Source organism: Engystomops pustulosus, chromosome 3 (genome assembly GCF_040894005.1).
Source record: "Engystomops pustulosus chromosome 3, aEngPut4.maternal, whole genome shotgun sequence".
Lineage (NCBI taxonomy): Eukaryota > Metazoa > Chordata > Amphibia > Anura > Leptodactylidae > Engystomops > Engystomops pustulosus.
In genome coordinates this window covers 153,214,059-153,237,043 of record NC_092413.1, presented here as the reverse complement: position 1 = coordinate 153,237,043, position 22,985 = coordinate 153,214,059, and the positions used below count along the sequence as shown (strand labels likewise).

Below are 22,985 nucleotides of genomic sequence, written 5' to 3'. Positions count from 1 at the left end.
GTCACCTTGGTGTGTTTACCTAATATGTTTAGCCAATAAAAAAAGGAGTATAAAAAACCCTGACCGGAGCTCCCAATGATTCCAATACGGCTGTTGTTCAAAATTCTTTCAAAGATCTTCAATTATATTCTACCGATGAGGAAAGTTTGGCAACAAGATGTAGGTCACTATTCAGAACGTCCTTAAGGTGCAGTTTTCTCCTTAGACTCACTCAACAGTGTGGTAGCAAAAACTAAAAGAGAAAGTAGGCACCAAATCGCATACTACGTTCTTAAAACCTTGTATTTTATTCTTAAAAGTTATACTCACAAGAGTATGTTTAAAATGCGCATAAAACAGTTTACAAAACGGGACGCCAGCTCCACTCGCTGGCCCGACCCTGGGTTTCGCCGTTCTCAGCTTCTTCCGGGGCGTGCCACAAAGGGTCGGCGAAACAATCTATGATTGTTCATATGCAGATTTTCATGAATACATTTGATTATTATGTTTTTAATGTTTCTATTGCATTTTTGATAAAGAATTTTCCTATAAAAAAGTGCAAAAAATTTGTTTGAATTATTTTTAGACGCTTTAAAACTTTTTACTCCATTGGTAGGGGTGCATTTCGAAACAGCTGATATGTTCCAGAAATATCTGAGCTCCATACTTAGTAAAAGGCAGTTTATACATTGAGCAATTGCATGAGCTGCGCTGCTATCAGATGTATGGTGCGATTTTCAAATATTTCTGCAACATATCGTCCACTTAAATTCACTGTAATGTTATTCTTATTTATGTGTTTAACGGTTCTACCCTTTTTCCTTCCCCTTTTATGCAGAAACAAAAGGTTCTTGGAACTCGCCATTACCTAATGCAAGATATGGCTATCACCATCACCGTTACATTGACAAGTAAGTGTTGTAGACATGATATATGACAACTAGTGTTTGTATATAGAGTAATTTCACTATACTTTATACTAAGGTTATGTACAAACCATTCTTTTACATACTGAATATAAATAATGAACATTACCAATAAACCTCCTACAGTGTGTCCTTTCACCTATACTATACTATTGTAGCAGTACATCTCAACTCCCTGTTTGAATACATACAGATTAAAAAAGGGGAAAAGATGATATAATTAAAAACAGTAATTTCCAAAATACACCATCAGTATTATAAAATTCACCATACAAACTTATAATATACTTATGCTGATATGTCAATAATATATTTTAATCTTTGTACCAATTAAGATCCAAGTACATTCTAAATAATATCACATTCCATGTATCAAAAGACTTACTGCCTACAGTACATAAAAGTTTGCTATCTTATGCAAACACCGGTAAACACCAACCACAAGCGCTCTCCTGAGGAACAACTCGTTCACAACGCATGCGCAGTGTGCATCGGCACTAGATAAATTATAAAAGAAATGTGGGAGACAATTTAAGCATCCATTCAGACCAGTAGGTGTTTAAATAAGTCAACTAACTATGAAATAGTTCTTTTCATCAGTAATGGAACATAATTAGGGTTTATAATTAGAGATGAGCGAGCACTAAAATGCTCGGGTACTCGTTATTCGAGACGAACTTTTCCCGATGCTCGAGTGCTCGTCTCGAATAACGAGCCCCATTGAAGTCAATGGGAGACTCGAGCATTTTTCAAGGGGACCAAGGCTCTGCACAGGGAAGCTTGGCCAAACACCTGGGAACCTCAGAAAAGGATGGAAACACCACGGAAATGGACAGGAAACAGCAGGGGCAGCATGCATGGATGCCTCTGAGGCTGCTTAATCACACCATTATGCCAAAATTATGGGCAACAGCATGGCCATGACAGAGTGACAGAATGAAGCAAGATAGCATCTAAAACATCCAATAATTGACCCTGACACTATAGGGGACGGCATGCAGAGGCAGCGGCAGCAGCTGCAGGCTAGAGAGTGGCATGGCGACATACCCTAAATGGACTCAGGCTTCAAACCAATGGGTGGCAGAGAGGAACCAAAGGAGGTGAGCAAGAAGCGCTCAAATAATATCGGTACATGATAAAAGTTTGCCAGTATATTTTGTGGATTACACAGCAGGGTGGCGACAAAGTTAACATGGAAGCCATGAAAACAACCCAAAATTCTGCCTGACACAGCTCGTTTGATAAGGGGACCATGTATGGAGGCAGTGAACTAGTAGTAGATTAAAGGTGCTGCAGTTAAAACTATGTTAGTTGGATCTTGGCATGGAGCTGGCGCTCCGCTGCCAGGCGAGCTTTCGCCAATCCAAGCCCCTGTCTCTAGGCTACTCCCCAAAAAGCACTTCTAAGAACCTTTTGTATAAGATCAAGTGTAGTAGCGTTCTTATAAGTTTAGGATATGGCGGGTGAGGGGAATGTAAACAGATGCGCAAGAAGCGCTGAAATAATATTGGTAAATGATAAAAGTTTGCCAGTATATTTTGTGGATAACACAGCAGGGTGGCGACAAAGTTAACAACTTTGATGTGGAATCCATGAAAACAACCCAAATTTCTGCCTGACACACCTCGTTTGATAAGGGGACGATGTATGGAGGCAGCTATATGGACGACTTTTGGAGGTAGCAATGGAGACAACGTGTGGAGGCTGCTATGGAGACAATTTAATTTGGATAGTGCCTGTATGTGGAAGTCCAAAAAAGTTTTCAAACCAGAGGAGCAGGTAGGTGGCCCTCCAGAAAAATGAAATAGATTGAGTGCCTGTATGTGGCAGTCCAAAAAAGTCTTCAAACCAGAGGAGCAGGTAGGTGGCCCTCCAGAAAAATGAAATAGATTGAGTGCCTGTATGTGGCAGTCCAAAAAAGTTTTCAAACCAGAGGAGCAGGTAGGTGGCCCTCCAGAAAAATGAAATAGATTGAGTGCCTGTATGTGGCAGTCCAAAAAAGTCTTCAAACCAGAGGAGCAGGTAGGTGGCCCTCCAGAAAAATGAAATAGATTGAGTGCCTGTATGTGGCAGTCCAAAAAAGTTTTCAAACCAGAGGAGCAGGTAGGTGGCCCTCCAGAAAAATGAAATAGATTGAGTGCCTGTATGTGGCAGTCCAAAAAAGTTTTCAAACCAGAGGAGCAGGTAGGTGGCCCTCCAGAAAAATGAAATAGATTGAGTGCCTGTATGTGGCAGTCCAAAAAAGTTTTCAAACCAGAGGAGCAGGTAGCTGGCCCTCCAGAAAAATGAAATAGATTGAGTGCCTGTATGTGGCACTCCCAAAAATTGTTTAAAACAGAGGACCGGGTAGGTGGCCCTCCAGAAAAATTAAATGCATAAAGTACTATAGGAGAGTGAATACCCAGTAATCGGTGCTGGAATAAATTCTTTGAACGCGAGGGTCACGGGATAGGCAGCCTAGCATGAAATCTGCCATATGCGCCAGAGTACCAACGCGTAAGAATTCACTCCCCTCACTGGCCTGACTGTCCATTTCCTCCTCCTCCAACTCCTCCAACTCCTCTTCTTCTGCCCATACACGCTGAACAGTGAAGGACTGAACAATGGTCCCCTCTTGTGTCTCGCCAACATTCTCCTCCTCTTCCTCCTCATCCTCCTCCACCTCCACCTCCTCCGATATGCGCTGAGAAACAGACCTAAGGGTGCTTTGGCTATCAACAAGGGAATCTTCTTCCCCCGTCTCTTGTGACGAGCGCAAAGCTTCCGACTTCATGCTGATCAGAGAGTTTTTCAACAGGCCAAGCAGCGGGATGGTGAGGCTGATGATGGCGGCATCGCCACTGACCATCTGTGTTGACTCCTCGAAGTTACTCAGCACCTGACAGATATCAGACATCCACGTCCACTCCTCATTGTAGACTTGAGGAAGCTGACTGACCTGACTACCAGTTCTGGTGGAAGTTGACATCTGGCAGTCTACAATTGCTCTTCGCTGCTGGTAAACTCTGGATAACATGGTTAATGTTGAATTCCACCTCGTGGGCACGTCGTTCAACAGTCGGTGAGCGGGCAGTTGGAGGCGGCGCTGCGCTGCCCTGAGAGTGGCAGCATCTGTGCTGGACTTCCTGAAATGCGCACAGATGCGGCGCACCTTCGTGAGCAAATCAGACAGATTGGGGTATGTCTTGAGGAAACGCTGAACTATGAGATTTAACACGTGGGCCAGGCATGGCACATGTGTCAGTCTGCCGAGTTGCAGAGCCGCCACCAGGTTACGGCCGTTGTCACACACAACCATGCCTGGCTTCAGGTTCAGCGGTGCCAGCCACAGATCAGTCTGCGCCGTGATGCCCTGTAATAGCTCTTGGGCGGTGTGTCTTTTATCGCCTAGGCTCAGCAGTTTGAGCACCGCCTGCTGTTGCTTAGCGACGGCACTGCTGCTGTGCCTAGAGCTACCGACTGATGGCGGCATGCCCACGGATGGTAGTTCGGAGGAGGAGGTGGAGAAGGGGTGGGAGGAGGAGGAGGCATAGTAGGCCTGAAAGACCTGGACCGAGGTAGGCCCCGCAATCCTCGGCGTCGGCAGTATATGACCAGCCGCAGGGTCAGACTCGGTCCCAGCCTCCACCAAGTTAACCCAATGTGCCGTCAGCGATATATAGTGGCCCTGCCCGGCAGCACTCGTCCACGTGTCTGTGGTCAGGTGGACCTTGTCAGAAACGGCGTTGGTCAGGGCACGGATGATGTTGTCTGACACGTGCTGGTGCAGGGCTGGGACGGCACATCGGGAAAAGTAGTGGCGGCTGGGGACCGAATACCGAGGGGCGGCCGCCGCCATGAGGTTGCGAAAGGCCTCGGTCTCTACTAGCCTATAGGGCAGCATCTCCAGGCTAAGCAATCTGGAGATGTGGACATTAAGGGCTTGGGTGTGCGGGTGGGTTGCACTATATTTGCGTTTCCGCTCCAGCGGTATGGAGAGCTGAACGCTGGTGGATGCTGTGGAGGATCGTGGAGGCGACGATGGGGTTTTTGTGCCAGGGTCCTGGGCAGGGGGCTGACTATCAGCTGAAACAGGGGAAGGAGCAGTGGTGTGCACGGCCGGAGGTGAACGGGCTTGGTGCCACTGAGTGGGGTGTTTAGCATTCATATGCCTGCGCATACTGGTGGTAGTTAAGCTAGTAGTGGTGGAACCCCTGCTGATCCTGGTTTGGCAAAGGTTGCACACCACAGTCCGTCGGTCATCCGGTGTTTCCTTAAAGAACCTCCAGACTTCTGAAAATCTAGCCCTCGCCGCGGGAGCCCTCGCCACGGGAGCTTCACTACGTGACACATTTGGCGCTGATGCACCTGCTCTGGCCCTGCCTCTCCGTCTGGCCCCACCACTGCCTCTTCCAACCTGTTCTGGTCGAGGACTCTCCTCCGTCTCAGAAGCACTGTGTTCACCTGGCCTCTCAACCCAGCTTGGGTCTGTCACCTCATCATCCTCCGATCCCTCAGTCTGCTCCCCCCTCGGACTTCCTGCCCTGACAACAACTTCACCACTGTCTGACAACCGTGTCTCCTCATCGTCGGACACCTCTTTACACACTTCTTCCACTACGTCAAGAAGGTCATCATCACCCACAGACTGCGACTGGTGGAAAACCTGGGCATCGGAAAATTGCTCAGCAGCAACCGGACAAGTGGTTTGTGACTGTGGGAAGGGTCCAGAAAACAGTTCCTCAGAGTATGCCGGTTCAAATGCCAAATTTTCCTGGGAGGGGGCAGACTGGGGGGGTGGAGGCTGAGGTGCAGGAGCTGGAGGAGTGCCGATTTCGGTGACATGGGTGGACTGCGTGGAAGACTGACTGGTGGACAAATTGCTCGAAGCATTGTCGGCAATCCACGACATCACCTGTTCGCACTGTTCTGGCCTCAACAGTGCTCTACCACGAGTCCCAGTAACTTCAGACATGAACCTAGGGAGTGTAGCTCTGCGGCGTTCCCCTGCTCCCTCATCAGCAGGTGGTGTCTCACCCCGCCCAGGACCACGGCCTCTGACCCCTGCAGTAGTTGGATGGCCACGTCCCCGCCCTCGTCCTCTACCCCTAGCCCTCGGGTTAAACATTTTGAAAATGAAAGTTATAACTTTCATTTTTTGTAACTTTTTTTTGTGTTTTTTAGTTTTTTTTGGGTTTTTTTGTGTTTTTTAGTTTTTAAAGCCAAACAATGCTATCCTATTGCTATGGCTATTTTCTAGCCAAGTATGAAAGCACACTGCTATGCCAGATGAGATGACGCTGACTTATGAAAAAATAAACGTAAAATAAAAAGGAAATGGCAGACTGTGCCTAATTGAAATCCAACCCCTAATAAATTTTCCCACTTCGGTCTTTGCGATGGATATGTGCGTCACTAAGCGCTAAACACAGCGGTCGCAAGTCTCACTCCAAATTCCTGACAATTGGCTAGTATATGCACTGCAGCAAGGACAGCCACCAGCAGATCAACCAGAAATAAAATATATATAACGCTATTGTAGGCGTAAGTAAGCCGTTTGGATTCTCCTTTGGCTATTTTCTAGCCAAGTATGAAAACACACTGATGAGATGACGCTGAGTTATGAAAAAATAAACGTAAAATAAAAAGAAACTGCCAGACTGTGCCTAATTGAAATCCAACCCCTAATAAATTTTCCCACTTCGGTCTTTGCGATGGATATGTGTGTCACTAAGCGCTAAACACAGCGGTCGCAAGTCTCACTCCAAATTCCTGACAATTGGCTAGTATATGCACTGCAGCAAGGACAGCCACCAGCAGATCAACCAGAAATAAAATATATATAACGCTATTGTAGGCGTAAGTAAGCCGTTTGGATTCTCCTTTGGCTATTTTCTAGCCAAGTATGAAAGCACACTGATGAGATGACGCTGAGTTATGAAAAAATAAACGTAAAATAAAAAGAAACTGCCAGACTGTGCCTAATTGAAATCAAACCCCTAATAAATTTTCCCACTTCGGTCTTTGCGATGGATATGTGCGTCACTAAGCGCTAAACACAGCGGTCGCAAGTCTCACTCCAAATTCCTGACAATTGGCTAGTATATGCACTGCAGCAAGGACAGCCACCAGCAGATCAACCAGAAATAAAATATATATAACGCTATTGTAGGCGTAAGTAAGCCGTTTGGATTCTCCTTTGGCTATTTTCTAGCCAAGTAGGAAAGCACACTGATGAGATGACGCTGAGTTATGATAAAATAAATGTAAAATAAAAAGAAACTGCCAGACTGTGCCTAATTGAAATCCAACCCCTAATAAATTTTCCCACTTCGGTCTTTGCGATGGATATGTGCGTCACTAAGCGCTAAACACAGCGGTCGCAAGTCTCACTCCAAATTCCTGACAATTGGCTAGTATATGCACTGCAGCAAGGACAGCCACCAGCAGATCAACCAGAAATAAAATATATATAACGCTATTGTAGGCGTAAGTAAGCCGTTTGGATTCTCCTTTGGCTATTTTCTAGCCAAGTTGGAAAGCACACTGATGAGATGACGCTGAGTTATGATAAAATAAACGTAAAATAAAAAGAAACTGCCAGACTGTGCCTAATTGAAATCCAGCCCCTAATAAATTTTCCCACTTCGGTCTTTGCGATGGATATGTGCGTCACTAAGCACTAAACACAGCGGTCGCAAGTCTCACTCCAAATTCCTGACAATTGGCTAGTATATGCACTGCAGCAAGGACAGCCACCAGCAGATCAACCAGAAATAAAATATATATAACGCTATTGTAGGCGTAAGTAAGCCGTTTGGATTCTCCTTTGGCTATTTTCTAGCCAAGTATGAAAGCACACTGATGAGATGACGCTGAGTTATGATAAAATAAACGTAAAATAAAAAGAAACTGCCAGACTGTGCCTAATTGAAATCCAGCCCCTAATAAATTTTCCCACTTCGGTCTTTGCGATGGATATGTGCGTCACTAAGCACTAAACACAGCGGTCGCAAGTCTCACTCCAAATTCCTGACAATTGGCTAGTATATGCACTGCAGCAAGGACAGCCACCAGCAGATCAACCAGAAATAAAATATATATAACGCTATTGTAGGCGTAAGTAAGCCGTTTGGATTCTCCTTTGGCTATTTTCTAGCCAAGTAGGAAAGCACACTGATGAGATGACGCTGAGTTATGATAAAATAAACGTAAAATAAAAAGAAACTGCCAGACTGTGCCTAATTGAAATCAAACCCCTAATAAATTTTCCCACTTTGGTGTTTGAGGTGGATATGTGTGTCACTAAGAGCTAAACACAATGGTAGCAAGTCCCCCTGCAAATTCCTCACAATATGGTACTAGCTGCAAATAAAAAAAAAAAAAGTATAACGGTATTGTAGCCCTAAGAAGGGCTGTTGGGTTCTTGTTGAATCACTCCTGCCTAACACTATTCTAATAGAACACCCTAACGCTTTCCCTGACCAGCAGCAGCTCTCTCCCTAGCGGCATCCAGACACAGAATGATCCGAGCAGCGCGGGCAGCGGCTAGTCTATCCCAGGGTCACCTGATCTGGCCAGCCAACCACTGCTATCGACGTGTAAGGGTACCACGTCATGCTGGGTGGAGTGCAGAGTCTCCTGGCGTGTGATTGGCTCTGTTTCTGGCCGCCAAAAAGCAAAACGGCGGGAGCTGCCATTTTCTCGAGCGGGCGAAGTATTCGTCCGAGCAACGAGCAGTTTCGAGTACGCTAATGCTCGAACGAGCATCAAGCTCGGACGAGTATGTTCGCTCATCTCTATTTATAATCCATCTCCTTAGGGAACAGAGTGTCTAAATGAAATATCCAATAGTTTTCTCTACCAAATAATTGTCTGCTGCAATCACCACATCTTGGTAAATATTGAGTTTGTTCTATAGCATAGGCCGTAAATCCCTGAGTGCTACCACAATGTTTTTCATTCAAATTTTGGACATACCTGAGATCATTTTTTTTTCGGAACAATCATCATAGTCTCTTTTTTCCTATATCTCCTAGGTGTTCCAACATTCTTGTTTTAAATTTATGAAAAGTAGCTCCTACATATTTTAGATCACACATTCCACAATGTAAACAACAAAATAACTATTACAATTGATGTAACTATATGATTTAATATCAAAAGTACAGTAGTATTGCAGTATATAGTATGAGCAAGCAGTAGAAAGCACCCCAGGGGGTCTGAAATAATAGTATAAAATATATTAAAAATATAAAAAAAAATACAAAAAATTCAAAAGTTTAAATCACTTTTCCCTAGATTACGCATAAAAATAAATGAACAGTAAAAATAATAAACATGATAGGTATTGTCACCTCTCAAAATGCCCGTTCTATCAATATATAAAAAGATTATTCCTGGCCGTGAATACTGTAGCGGAAAATAGCACCCAAATGCCCCAATCGCCACTTTTTCGCCATTTTTCTATCCATGAGTATTTGAACAAAGAATTATCAGGTCTGTACACTAAAGTGTTATTGGCCTCAGAATTTTGCAAAATGGCAAAGATTTTTTTTGTACAATAATTTTTTTTTCTAGTAAAACCTATATAAATTCAGTATCCATGTAAGCGTATCAACCCATAGTATAAAGAGGAAATATCATTTGAAGCACAGAATGAAAGCCATGAAAACAGAACCCACAAGAATATGCCGCAAATGAGTTCTTTGTCGATTTCACCGCACTTTAAAATAACACAACTAAAAAGTACAATTTGTCTTGCGATAACAAGGCCATATACATCTCGGTTAACGTAAAAATAAAAAAGTTATCGCTTCTGGAATGAGGGAGTCCTGTAAGGGTTAATTTAAATTTTTTTGTATATCATGTTATATTTAGCCTCAAAATCTTCTTAACAAATACACTTACATCGTAGTATTCTTTTGCAGTGAGTTTAACTGGACCAGCCCTAAAATTGGCTCCCTATCGGCCTTCCGGACAGCTTATTTCTCCACCTTTGTTATTGTCAATGCTCTTCCACGTCATCTGTAGTTTAATTGTACAAACAATTGCATTTGTTGTGGTCCAGCAACAGCCATGGTACCATGACACTGACGTCTTCAGGTAACTTTTTTTTATCAACTGTGATTTTTATAAAAAATTATTAAAACAAAACATTGTGTTAAAACTTAGACATAAAAGAACAATAAAGCAAAATAGGTCAACTGAATGAGGTCAATAATAGGCATCATAAGCATATCTTTTGCAAGTAATACCTGATATTATTATTCATCGCACCTTATAACAAGACAACTGCACACAAACCGTTTGTAACCGGCACGGGTGCTCCTGCGACCCATATTCCAGGTCGCAGGCACAGCCGTGTTCCTCCCTGTGCCCCCGGAGCCAGCCTGCATGGTAACTGACCTTCCCGGCTCAAGTCGGTCTTTGTGGCTTCTGTGGTGCGCGCGATCCCACCTCCTAGGCTCGCTAGCATTTAAAGACCCAGAGCAACGATAATTGCCGCTGGCCGCCTTTCGTGATTATCCCGATTTCCCATTGTGACCTCGATTCCGTTCCTGACTACAATGCCTGTCCTGACCTACCGCAACTTCCCTGACTCTGATCCTGTGCTGTCTGTCTCGACCTCCTGCCTGTCCCCGACCAAGAGTTTCCCTTACAATTCTGTACTACGCCTTGGCCGCCGCCATGACAAAGTTGCGTCTGTAGAACAACCTGGTGGTACCACACCACAATATGTCCATCTGCCGGAGACTACGGTCCCAGGTGTCAGCTTACGTCATAGTTCGCGGTAGTCGACTGGGTCCACTACCCCTGTTGCCTGACACAATTGTGGAAAAATAAGCTGACAGGTTACCAATCGGCAAATAATAGTTTTAAGAGAAAGAAATTATAGTAGATCGGTATCTCCTCCCAATCATAGTAGGGTAAATAATTAGAGGATGATGGTGCTGGTGCTCTGGAACAATCCCTGGGTACCGAAAAAGTCTTTTGAAGGTTATGGATTTGACTCTCTACCAAATTATGGGTAGAGTGCTAAAATCCATAATGCTCAAAATGGCAGTTGTTGCAATGAATAACTATAAGTCATAAAATAACTACTTTACTGATATTTTTGTCAAGTGCATCTTGTGATAATATGCTTTCTCTTATGGTTTCTGCTTTCTTGCTTTCCAGTTATAACAAAGTACTGTAGAGTAGCAGGCAGCAGTGGAGGTCAGACAAAAGCTCATAAATATCAAAACCTCAGAGCTAAACAAGAACAGAACATTTGGACCTTAAATAGTTATATCTGGAGACACATCTATCTAGTGTTCCCCCACACCTCTATTCAAGCTCATAATGCTATGGTTGTAACATGGTGAGAAGTATTGGACAAATTAGAGGCATCCATCGGGTACCATCCAGAAATCTAAGAATTATGAAATATTTGTCACCTTTTGTATACTGACAAAAACCAAAAAGCAATATCATCTCAGCTCACCTTCCACCTACACCAGGAGTGTTAAACTCATTATTACGGAAGTCCGCGTCAGCCTTGTGGTTGCCTCAAAGGGAGCCGACTGTCATTTTATTACTGTATAAATGTTTCTACTTGAGCTGTTTAGTAGTTACATTCATACAGTGATACAATTACAATCATCTCTGTGAGGATAACCAAGATGTTGAACATAGTGTAAATAACAATAACCTGAGACACCGACATGGCTTGTATGTACCCAACAACGAAAAAAATAGTCAGAGTGCCCCCACAGCAACAGCCACAGTGCACACCCAGTAGCCACAGTGCCCCCAGTGCCCCCCAGAATCCAGAATGCTTCCCCATGTCCCCAGGAGCCACAGTGCTCCTAGTGCCCCCAGTAGCCTCAGTGCTCCTTCAGAACTCTCAGTAGCCACGGTGCTCCCCCAGTAGCCACATTGGGACCCCAGTAGCCTGGGTAGTGAGGAAAGATAAGTATTGTAGTTGCCCTACGCCTATGTTGCACTCTCTACGAGCACAACAAAGGGGCAGGGGAAAAAAAGCTGCACCGAATAACACAGGGTCGCGGGCTGGATTTGACCCATGGGCCTTGTGTTTGACACACAACTACACCAACTGCACGCTGGTGCACGGAATCCTGAGCCGGTATCAGTGTGTATAACCAAGAATAAGCAAAAGTGCAAAGTAGTCCAGCATCCAGGCAAAACTGAGGACATTAATTTCCAGCATTGCTCCCTAAAAATAAATTGAGGCATTTAAAATCAGTAAGATTCTTAGTCATAGCATGTGTTCTAATGGCTTTGAACACATAAAATCACAGGAAATAACTGTGCCAGCACTTAACTAGACAAAAAACATGTACTAAATTACCCATAGAGTCTCATAGAAGAGGAACAAAAGGGGATAAGATATACCATAGGGCAGTGGTGGCGAACCTATGGCATGGGTGCCAGAGGCGGCACTCAGAGCCCTTTTTGTGGGTACCCGGGCCATCGCCCCAGCACACCAGACTGGACTCAAAGAATCTTCCTGCAGTTCCAAGCATCTTAAAAGATGCTGCTTTCAGTCATATTTTGATACTGACTTCGCTACTTGGGACTGTAGGAAGAGGGAGAATTAGACACGGTCAAATTATTTTTGGAGGACCTCCTGCTGGCCCCACGATTCTCTGTGTACAGAGGGAAACTGGAAAGAAGCTAAAATTATGAAAATCTTCCATCTTTCTACTGTGTTGTTGTCCTCAGGTGGCCAATATGATTGAAAGTTGTTGAACAGGGAGCAATAAGTTACTGCTTTAATATTGGGTTGGCACCTTGGATAAAGAAGCTGGGTTTTGGGTTGCAGTTTGGGCACTCGGCCGCTAAAAGGTTTGCCATCACTGCCATAGGGCAAGAAAATAATAAGAGTCACCCTGAGGTCTAAGAGAAACCTTAAATTCTGCCATCAATGTCAGGAAAATAAAGAAAATACTTTTTCTATGGCTTCTTAAAAAATTATATACAGGAAAACTGAACAGCTAAAATTGAAATTTGTAAAGTGAAAAATAAAAATTTGTTTCATTTGGAATGCAGAAATTAAAAAAACTAAATAAAACAAAACAGCATATAGGCTGGAGATTAATAACATAAGATACTGAAAACTTCACAGGTCTGTTAACTTTGGCTTCTTTTCTCTTTTACAGTGGATGTCTTCCACTGAATCACAGTGTAGAGAACAATACAATAAGTGAGGCTCTCTTGGTTAATCGAAATTTCCTAACAACCACTATTTGGTTTGTAAGTGGGATGAATCTCATAATTGTAGAATTCGTGTTTTGTAAGGGACGACCTTTCAGAAAGCCAATCTATACTAACTGTAAGTATGATATGTGGCCAGTTGTTGCTTGTTTTGGCCTGTGTGTGTAATAAAGGTTCATAAAATGAAAAATTTTAGAATCCAGAATGTTTCGCTCACAAAGTTTTCAGTAATAAGGATCAGAATTTACTAATCAGCCTTCCTTGCTGCAATGCTCACCCAATTGCATATGCGTAACCAATTTCATGCGTTTCACTAAAAACTGAGAATAGGTCGAGTCCCGTCCCCCACCCCCAGAAAAACGTATGGCCACGGCCTAATGGGAGTCTGTCAGGTCTGCAGCTTAGGGGTTTTTAAACAGAGCAGAAACATCAGTTTACAAGTGCAATTATGGGAAGGCATAATTTGTCTACGAAGAGCATGCGCATGATATTTGGCAGTAATTTATTTTTGCAGTATATATTGGCAACTGCATGTCAGGAAGTGTGCTGGTTTCTATATGCAACACTTTAAATTTGAGAGTCAACTCAGCTTAGCTTTTTAATGTGCCATGCATGTACAGTTTTTTTTTAAATTAACTATTGAAGTTAAAGGCAGTGCATACTCATGGTACATGGTAGATGTAATCATCCTCCTGTGCCTTAAAAGTGTAATGTAAATGAATCATCAATATTGTAACATTTTGTGCATTTTTATTTGTAGATTTGTTTACAATAATGCTGATTGCACAACTGGCTGCCTATTTATTTGTCTATTTTGCCAATATGGAATCTGTGTATCGTATTATGGAGGTAAGCTTGTATTTCTGTTAATTGATATAGGAGGTTTTCTGGCTAAAAATCACAAAAAAATGTCAGCTGGCATGGATCACAATTCATGAAGTTAATAGAGGACCGGCGTTGCCCTTCGGTCACATGATTGCCTGGTTCTGCAAAGATTGTGCAGAGCTGCTGTGTATGATCAGATTCAAAATAACTCTGGACCAGACATTTGCCCCCACATGGGGTGGTTTTCGCTTGTAATGAGTCTCTTATAGATGCCCCAGTTACAGTGGAAAACACACAATACAAGGATTAATAAATATTTAGAAATAAATATTAATATTTCCCAATAAAATAAAAATCCCTCTCTTATATTATAAAAAAAAAAATCACCGTAGTTGCCCCATTTGTCTGAGACTATGCATATGATTTCTCAAAATGACCATCACACACCAGTGAATTTATTCCTAATTTTCATTTTGAGTTAATTTGAAAAATATGATATAGGTTACAAGAAACCTCTTCCCCACTATTTGTAAATTTAACTCCCGAAAAAATAAACAAATAAAAAAGGTCCTTTACCGTTTTTATTTTTTTTACTAGCCCTATTTGTCTCAAAGACAACTGCTGTAAAAATTGTTACAGTAATGCATAAAAAAGGAAGTTATGGCCCTTAAACCACAACATATGAAGATTCATATTGGCCTGGTTTGTAGTTTTCTATGGTCTCCTTTTCCAAAAAAAGAATGTTTAAAAAATATGCTGAGACTTTAAGTAAAAATTAATAGACTTGATATATATATATATATATATATATATATATATATATATATATAATGTATGTATATACAGTGCCTTGGGAAAGTATTTGGCCCCCTTGAACTTTTCTACCTTTTCCCCATTCCAGGCTTCAAACATAAAGATTAGAGATGAGCGAGTATACTCGTCCGAGCTTGATGCGATAATGAGCATTTAGTTAACGAAAGAACAGTGAAGAACAACAAATTACAGATGTTTACAGATGTCTTCCTTGCAAGAACACATTGAAAGAACACTATTCTTCACGTTGCAGGTGTTCGCACGTGTCTTCCGATAAGTTAAGAGATGTGCGCGAACATCTGAAATGTGAAGAATAGAATAAAAACAGTGAACGCAGGGAACACAGGACCATTTAAGTGAAGTACACATTGAATGAACACTATTCTTCACATTCCAGATGTTCGCGCACATCTCCTAACTTATCGGAAGACACGTGCGAACACCTGCAATGTGAAGAATAGTGTTCTCTCAATGTGTTCTTACACACAAAACATCTGTAAACATCTGTAAATTGTTGTTCTTCACTGTTCTTTTAATGTGTTATTTCAGTGAAAAAATGCTCAGGTCTCCCTTTGACTTTAATGGGGTTCGTTATTCGATACGAACATTCGAGCATCTGGAAAAGTTCATATCAAATAACGAGGACCCGAGCATTTTAGTGCTCGCTCATCTCTAATAAAGATATAAAATTGTAATTTTTTGGTGAAGAATCAACAACAAGTGGGACACAATTGTGAAGACACAATTTTAAACTTTTGTAAAAAAAAACCTGAAAAGTGGGGCAAGCACCATTATTCGTCCCCTTTACTTTCAGTGCAGCAAACTCACTCCAGAAGTGTAGTGAGGATCTCTGAATGATCCAATGTTGTCCAAAATGTCTGATGAAGATAAATATAATCCAACTGTGTGAAATTGCTTTCCTTTTGCCATTATTCCATAAAGGCCAGATTTGTGCAGTTTACGACTTGTTTGTTGTCCTATGGACAGACTCTCCCACCTTAGCTGAAAATCTCTGCAGTTTGTCCAGGGTGATCATGGGCCTCTTGGCTGCATCTCTGATCAGTCTTCTTGAGATGAAAGTTTAGAGGGACAGCCGGGTCTTGGTGGATTTGCAGTGGTCTGATACTCCTTGCATTTCAATATGATCTCTTGCACAGGGCTCCTTGGGATGTTAAAAGTTTGTGCAAACTTTTTGTGTCCAAATCCTGCTGTAAACTTCTCCACAACAGTATCATGGACCTGACTGGTGTGTTCCTGGTTTACATGATGCAGAACCCTGAGACTATCACAGAGCAGGTGGATTTATACTGAGATTTGATTACACATAGGTGGATCATTCAGAGATCAGAGACTGAACTTCTGGAGTGAGTTCGCTGCACTGAAAGTAAAGGGCACGAATAATATTGCACACTCACTTTTCAGTTTATTATTTTTTACAAAAGTTTAAAATATCCAATAAATTTCAATCCACTTCACAATTGTGTGCAACTTGTTGATTCTTCACCAAAAATTACAATTTTATATCTTTATGTTGGAAGCCTGAAATTGGCAAAAGGTAGAAAAGTTCAAGGGGGACGAATACTTTCGCAAGGCACTGTATCTGGATTCTGATGCTAGTAGTATGAGTAGAGCCAGAGTAGAGCGATGTCTGGAGCAGAAGAGAACATGGGATCTTTGCTATGGCTCCTTTGACTGATGCTTTACTATAGTTCCTGTTGCTTATATAAGGTTCTAAAGCAGAACAGCAGGAGATTACTAAAAAGCTGTGAGTTCTTGTCAGATTCTTGCCACCTCCATCAGTGATGGCTAATAGGATGGGTGGCTAACAAGATTGTAAGGTTGAATAGACAGATCAATCTTGTTATGGATCAAACAGGTTACAGGATGTAACACAATATCACAACATACTAATAAAATCAATAAAGGATGCAATTCCCACCTCCCCACTCCACATAGTGTGGCCACACATACATGAAAATAGGATTGTCAGTACATCCTAATATTGTATTAACTTATCACAAGATCACATAGTTTTGAGAAAAGCCCATTTAAAGGAAACCTACCACTTGAAGTATCGCTATATCGCGGTTTAAAACACTTTTTAAACTTTATAGCCGGCGCAGGGAGGTACGCACTCGGCGCTTACCATGCGCGCAACCGTGCGCGCGGCTACATAGGAAGTGAAGGAGAGCCGCGCGCATGGTAAGCGCCGAGCGCGTACCTCCCTGCGTCGGCTATAAAGTTTAAAAAGTGTTTTAAACCGCGATACCGCGGTTTAAAACACTCACAAAAATAAGCTCCGGCACCAGCTCACCCTGAGCTGGTGCCCGGTATTTCCATCTGAAACCTGCCACTTCAAGTGGTAGATTTCCTTTAAGGAGTCATACACAACCACATAAAAATTGCATTTAGCTCTATAAAAGTGTGTTAGGTGCTGTAAATAAAATTTGCTAAAATAAACCTTTATTTCTTTTCTGCCACAGCTTGTTTGCACGCCATATTACTGGAGGTGGAATACCATTATTATGGTGGCCGTACTTTTTGTTGTTTCATATTTAGTTGAGGTAAGAAATTGTGATTTTTAACATGACAACATAATCATGTATGTAGGTACTATAGAACCAAAGTTAGGGGCACCGCCCCTGCAACCCTTAAGGTGACACAGCCTCTAAACTTGACACATCTCTTCTCATTTGCCTATGAATTTGGAGGATAGGTCTTATAGGTAAAAGGGTGAAAATTTTGCATAAAGAGATAATTTGAGAAAGGACATTTTATATCCTACAAGAAAATGCTTCAGCAGCTCCAAATGAATGATTCTCAGTCCTCCATTAGCTACTATGCCTGTAGAAAATTGTAGTCTTTAATGTCTATAATAATGTTGAATCAGGCAAAGCTCATATATCTAAAATAATTGTATCCTATATCCTGTTGCTAGCATATTTTTAATATTACCCTATTTTTCGGACTAGAAGGCTCACTAAAAATCCTTTGATTTTCTCAGAAATCAAAGGTGCGCCTTATAGTCCAGTGCGCCTTATATATGAACCTTACTTACAGACAACAGCTGCCTTGTACTGTGCACAGGTCTGCCACCTGCTGGTCATTCAACCTTATAATCAGATGCGCCTTTTACTCCGGTGCGCCTTATAGTCCGAAAAATACTGTATATAGTTGATGAAGGTTATGTCAATATTTGTAATCAATGTAGTTTTGCTAGAACAGTATGCTAAATATAGAAATTTATGTATTTTATAGCAGCTCTATAACTTCTCCATATGGATTGTATATCTCCATCTTCAGTTTACTCCTCCTATTGGCAGCCTTGAATATTGTATACTAAGGAAATCTTTACATAATCGTTCCAAAACAATATTATATTTTACAGGAAGGATTTATTGAAAACAGAAGACTGTGGCTACTGATGAAGTCATGCGTCAACTACAGATCAAGCAGTCAGTATAGAGTATTAGAAAGAGCATTGTGTAATGACCCAACATGGCCTCCTCAGGGTCAAACACAATACTCTCATCAAAAAGAACTTACCGTTGAAGTACAAGAACATGTGTATGATAACCCAACTTTTGATGCTGGAGCAGAGAAAATTGTTTCCAATGGAACTGACCATCTACAATAATATACAACTACATTGCTATACAGTGAAAGCAATGATGACATCCATCTGCACATTTTCTTGCATTTAAAGGACTAACATGGCCTACCAACCTAATAAAGGAATGGTCGATTGTTAGAAAGACTTGAGTTACAGAAGTTGTAATATGATGGGATTCTGGATAGTTAGAGAACATTTAATTGTTCTGTCATGATCCTGCGGCTGCCTTTGTCTCCTCCTGGATTATCTACAAACCTCCTTCTGGTAGACTGAAGCATAGAACAGAACAATTGTCATCACCTGACCCTAGCTGATAGAAAGCAAAAACAGGAAATATTGTAATGTGACTTAAGCTTGTAAAGCTATTGTATCACTACATGGCACCTATCAATCACTGTATTAAAATAGGGCAAAAGGTAACTACTGGTTTTAATGTTTTAACATGAAATAAATTTGGATTGAAGAAAAATAATTAATGTTGATTATACCTTCAGCCCTTAAGCTCACTGTAACTCTCTGTTTTTGACAAGAAGGGGATTGAACTCCTTATGGAAATTTTCTTTGTAGGCAGAGTCTTAAAGACCATGCATCCTCTGCTGAGAATTCTGGATAAGGTATAAGGAAATAAGTCTCCCAGGTTAGGAAAATAAAAGACACAGCTCTCTCCCATTGATTTTAGAGGGAGATTGATTATGCCATGAATATTTGAATCACAAAAGACAGTGGGGGAATTTAAAGAGACCCTGTCACCAGCGACCCCCCCCCCCCAACCCTACAAACCTCAAAGTACCTTGAGGTGCCTTTACCCATGAGATTTTAGCCAGCATTCATCCATAGAAGATTTTTATTGATGTCCAGTCTGAAGTGAGAGAGATTCAGTATACAGTCATGCCACCCCCCCATATTAATAATGGGTGACGTGAATTCCTAAAGAAGGGGTAGGGAGGTAGGCTGATTTCTCTTCACATGGCCAGTGTCACTCTCACCTCCTCCTACAACCACTCTGTCTTACCCCTTGTCAGGAATTCTCTGGAATCCACTTTTTCACTAGTGACCTGGTTTACTACCCAACTTGTTCACCTTCAGTCATCACTAGGGTGTCAATACTGCTAACTCAACTATTTAACAATGCCACTGTGTGGGACCCAGTGCCTATGACACTCATGTGGCCCATATCTGTTAAAATTAGAATTCAGAAGCCTGTAAAATGACTATATGAATTTTACTTTAATTCAGACCTTGATTCATAGATCATGCAATGCAACACCTGCATTTTATGGACTGAAGCATGTTAAAAATATACATTAGGAAAAGTGATATAAGTTTACATTGTTTTCATGACACCCATATCAGGGTAAAGGCTGACATGGTGACTTCTTTCTGTCTGAGGAAGAGCAATTTTCTGAAAATAAATAAATAAACATGGCTAAATAAGGCGATGGAACAGTATACCATGATAGGTATTGAATTGTCAATGTGATTTAACTAAGTATGTGGATGGCTTTTCATAGTGGCACTAGCTGGGTGCAACATATAGACAATAAAATGTCATATTTATTGAAAAATTCTCGCATCAAAGTGCCCCTATAATCCTTGACAAATACCCTGAGTGTTGTTTCCAAAATGTTGTTTCTGTTTGGGATATTTCACTGTGGTAGCTCAAGGGCTGTACATTTTTGGCAATATACCAGGAAATTATTCCAACAAAATCTCTAAAAGTACAGCAGCACTCTTTCACATGCCCACTATGTGCCCCATCAGTAGTGTATACTTTGGGTACTAGTATGAATCGTGTTGGCATCCTGAAAATGGAGCCTTGATAGCTGGTCCAACAGCAGATGGTCAAATGTTGTAATGACAAGCTTCAGAGTTTTGCTGGGTTCTGTCAAAGCTTAGGGATTCAAAAAATGAGAGAAAATAAAGTCTGACTGGTTATGTGCCAAAATTGACCCCCAATATTCTTCTATGGCAATGCAAAATTGGGTAACTTGCAAGTGACAAAGGGCCCAATTTTGCCTACCTGCAGTATGGCTAAAGGTTCCATACTGGTGACACATGGCACACAAACACGGGCAAATTGTTTTCAGTGAGAGAAATGTACACATTTGTCTATATTAGGCATAAAGCTGCTGTCTTTTTATAGGACAAGCTGTCGCTCTCATTGATAACATTTTGATAAACCTTTTGATTGCTTTTTTATTAGAATTTTTAAGAGTGGCAAAAAAGTGATGATTTAGATGGTTATTTATGTTACTTTTTACTGTTTAGGAAAATAAATTACATTTTTTTTATATATTTGGTATTTTGTTTCATTTTTAAGATATTATTTGATAATTTATATATGTTTTCTGGAAACAGAGGTTCATTTTAAGGAAAAAAAGTTAATATTGCTTTTATAATTCTTTTTACATCCCCTTGGGTCCCAAGCAGTATACACATAGCCCCCACACATTCCCCAGCAGTATATAGTAAGCCCTACATATCCCCAGCAGTATACATTTATTTCCTACACATGCCCAGCAGTATAAAGGTAGCCCTCACACATGCCCAGCAATATACAGGTAGCCCCCACACATTCCCCAGCAGTATATAGTAACCCCTACATATGCCCAGCAGTATACAGGTAGTCCCCACACATGTCCAGCAGTATAAAGGTAGCCCTCATACATGCCCAGCAGTATAAAGGTAGCCCTCACACATGCCCAGCAATATACAGGTAGCCCCCACACATGTCCAGCAGTATAAAATAAGCCCCACACATAACCAGCATTATATAGTAGACCCACATTTGCCACAGCAGTAACCACTTCATATTCCCAGCATTATATATAAACCCCCACACATGCCCCAGCAGTAGATAGTAGCCCTCACACATGCCCCAGCAGTATACAGGTAAGTGGCACACATACTCCAGCAGTAGATTGTAGCCCTCACACATGCCCAGCAGTATACAGGTAAGTGGCACACATACCCCAGCAGTAGATAGTAGCCCTCACACATGCCCCAGCAGTATACAGGTAAGAGGCACACATAGCCCAGCAGTAGATAGTAGCCCTCACACATGCCCCAGCAGTAAATAGTAGCCTCAACACATGCCCTGGAAAACCTCAACACATGCCCTCAACAAGTGGCCCTGGAAAAAGACTTAAAGTGATATATATAATGGTATGGGCAGGACCAATTTACTGTAGGCATGGCCAACTCAAGTAGGCGGGGTCAACTAACCATATGCGACAATAAGGGTGATGCCACACGTTAGCGTTTTGATTTCGTTTTGTAAGGGACGCAAAGCGCATTGGGGCGGCCTGCGGTCGTTCGCATATGCATTTGTATGCAAACGCCTGCGTTCACAATCAGCGCCTGGTGTCTTGCATTTACACAATACAAGACACAGGGTGTTGATTGCATGCGTTTGCATTAAAACGCATATGTGATCGGGTTCACATGCTCGTTTTTTTGCATACTGCTGATGTACACATTTTTCATCCCCATCCCCCACACACACAGCAGGCACCATCCCCCCACCCCCCCACACACACAATGCACCAGCCCCCATCCCCCACACACACAGTAGGCACCAGCCCCCCATCCCTCACACACACAGCAGGCACCAGCCCCCCATCCTCCACACACACAGCAGGCACCAGCCCCCCATCCTCCACACACACAGCAGGCACCAGCCCTCCCCCCAAACACAGCATACACCAGAACACACAGCAGATATCAGCCCCCTTTCCCTTACACACACAGCATACACCAGCCCCCTACCCCCCCTACACACATCATGCACCAGCCCCTTTCCCCTACACACACAGCATGCAGCAGCCCTCATCCCCCACACACACAGCATGCACCAGCCTTCCATCCCCCACACACAGCAGGCACCAGCCCCCCCCCCACATACACATCATGCATCAGCCCCTTTCCTCTACACACACAGCATGCACCAGCTCCCTATCCCCCACACACACAGCAGGTACCAGCTCCTCATCCCCCCCACACACAGCAGGTACCAGCCCCTCATCCCCCACACACAGAAAATACACCAGCCCCCTTTCCCCCACACACAGAGCATTCACCAGCCCCCTCCCCCCCACACACAGAGCATTCACCAGCCCCCTCCCCCCCACACACACATAATGCACCAGCCCCCATCCCCCACACACACAGCATGCACCAGCCCTCCATCCCCCACACACAGCATGCACCAGCCCTCCACCCCCCCACACACACACACAGCATGCACCAGCCCTCCATTGCCCACACACACAGCATGCACCAGCCCCCTAACCCCCCCACACACAGCATGCACCAGCCCCCTATCCCCCCCAGACACAGCATGCACCAGCTCGGGCTGTGCTATGGGGGCATGGCCTCCTGTGTTTAGCTGGAGAAGCTCTGTGTAATGTGCAGGCCAGGGCTTATGAGGAGCCCAGCACTAGGGCTGACGTCTGCAGAAGGTTAGTTTATCATATGGATGCATCAGGGTGGGAGGGCAGTGCAGGCAGCCTCTGAATAGGAAGTGATGTGCCTGACAGCCTGACACATCCTGTAGTGAGGGAGAGGAGGGGCCGGCCCCACCAGCTGTTTCAGAGCAGCGGTCCACCAGGAAGTCTTCCGGTGAAGTCTAT

At 42.8% G+C, this 22,985-nt stretch overlaps 1 protein-coding gene across 2 annotated transcripts in view; it reads left to right on the top strand.

Annotated features, from left to right (window-relative positions):
- Positions 1–20,567, top strand: part of LOC140122124 (probable cation-transporting ATPase 13A4) — an 85,718-nt gene extending 65,151 nt beyond the window's left edge. Inside the window, exons 25-30 of one of the 2 annotated variants that reach the window (XM_072142615.1) lie at positions 818–890; positions 9,815–9,989; positions 13,049–13,221; positions 13,864–13,952; positions 17,225–17,305; positions 18,130–20,567. In XM_072142615.1, coding sequence (XP_071998716.1) covers positions 818–890; positions 9,815–9,989; positions 13,049–13,221; positions 13,864–13,952; positions 17,225–17,305; positions 18,130–18,378 — 840 coding nt within the window. In that variant the 3' untranslated portion in view covers positions 18,379–20,567. Of the gene's footprint in view, positions 1–817; positions 891–9,814; positions 9,990–13,048; positions 13,222–13,863; positions 13,953–17,224; positions 17,306–18,129 lie in introns of those variants that run through there. The other variant, XM_072142616.1, reaches the window with a different exon arrangement.
- Positions 20,568–22,985: the final 2,418 nt, after the last annotated feature.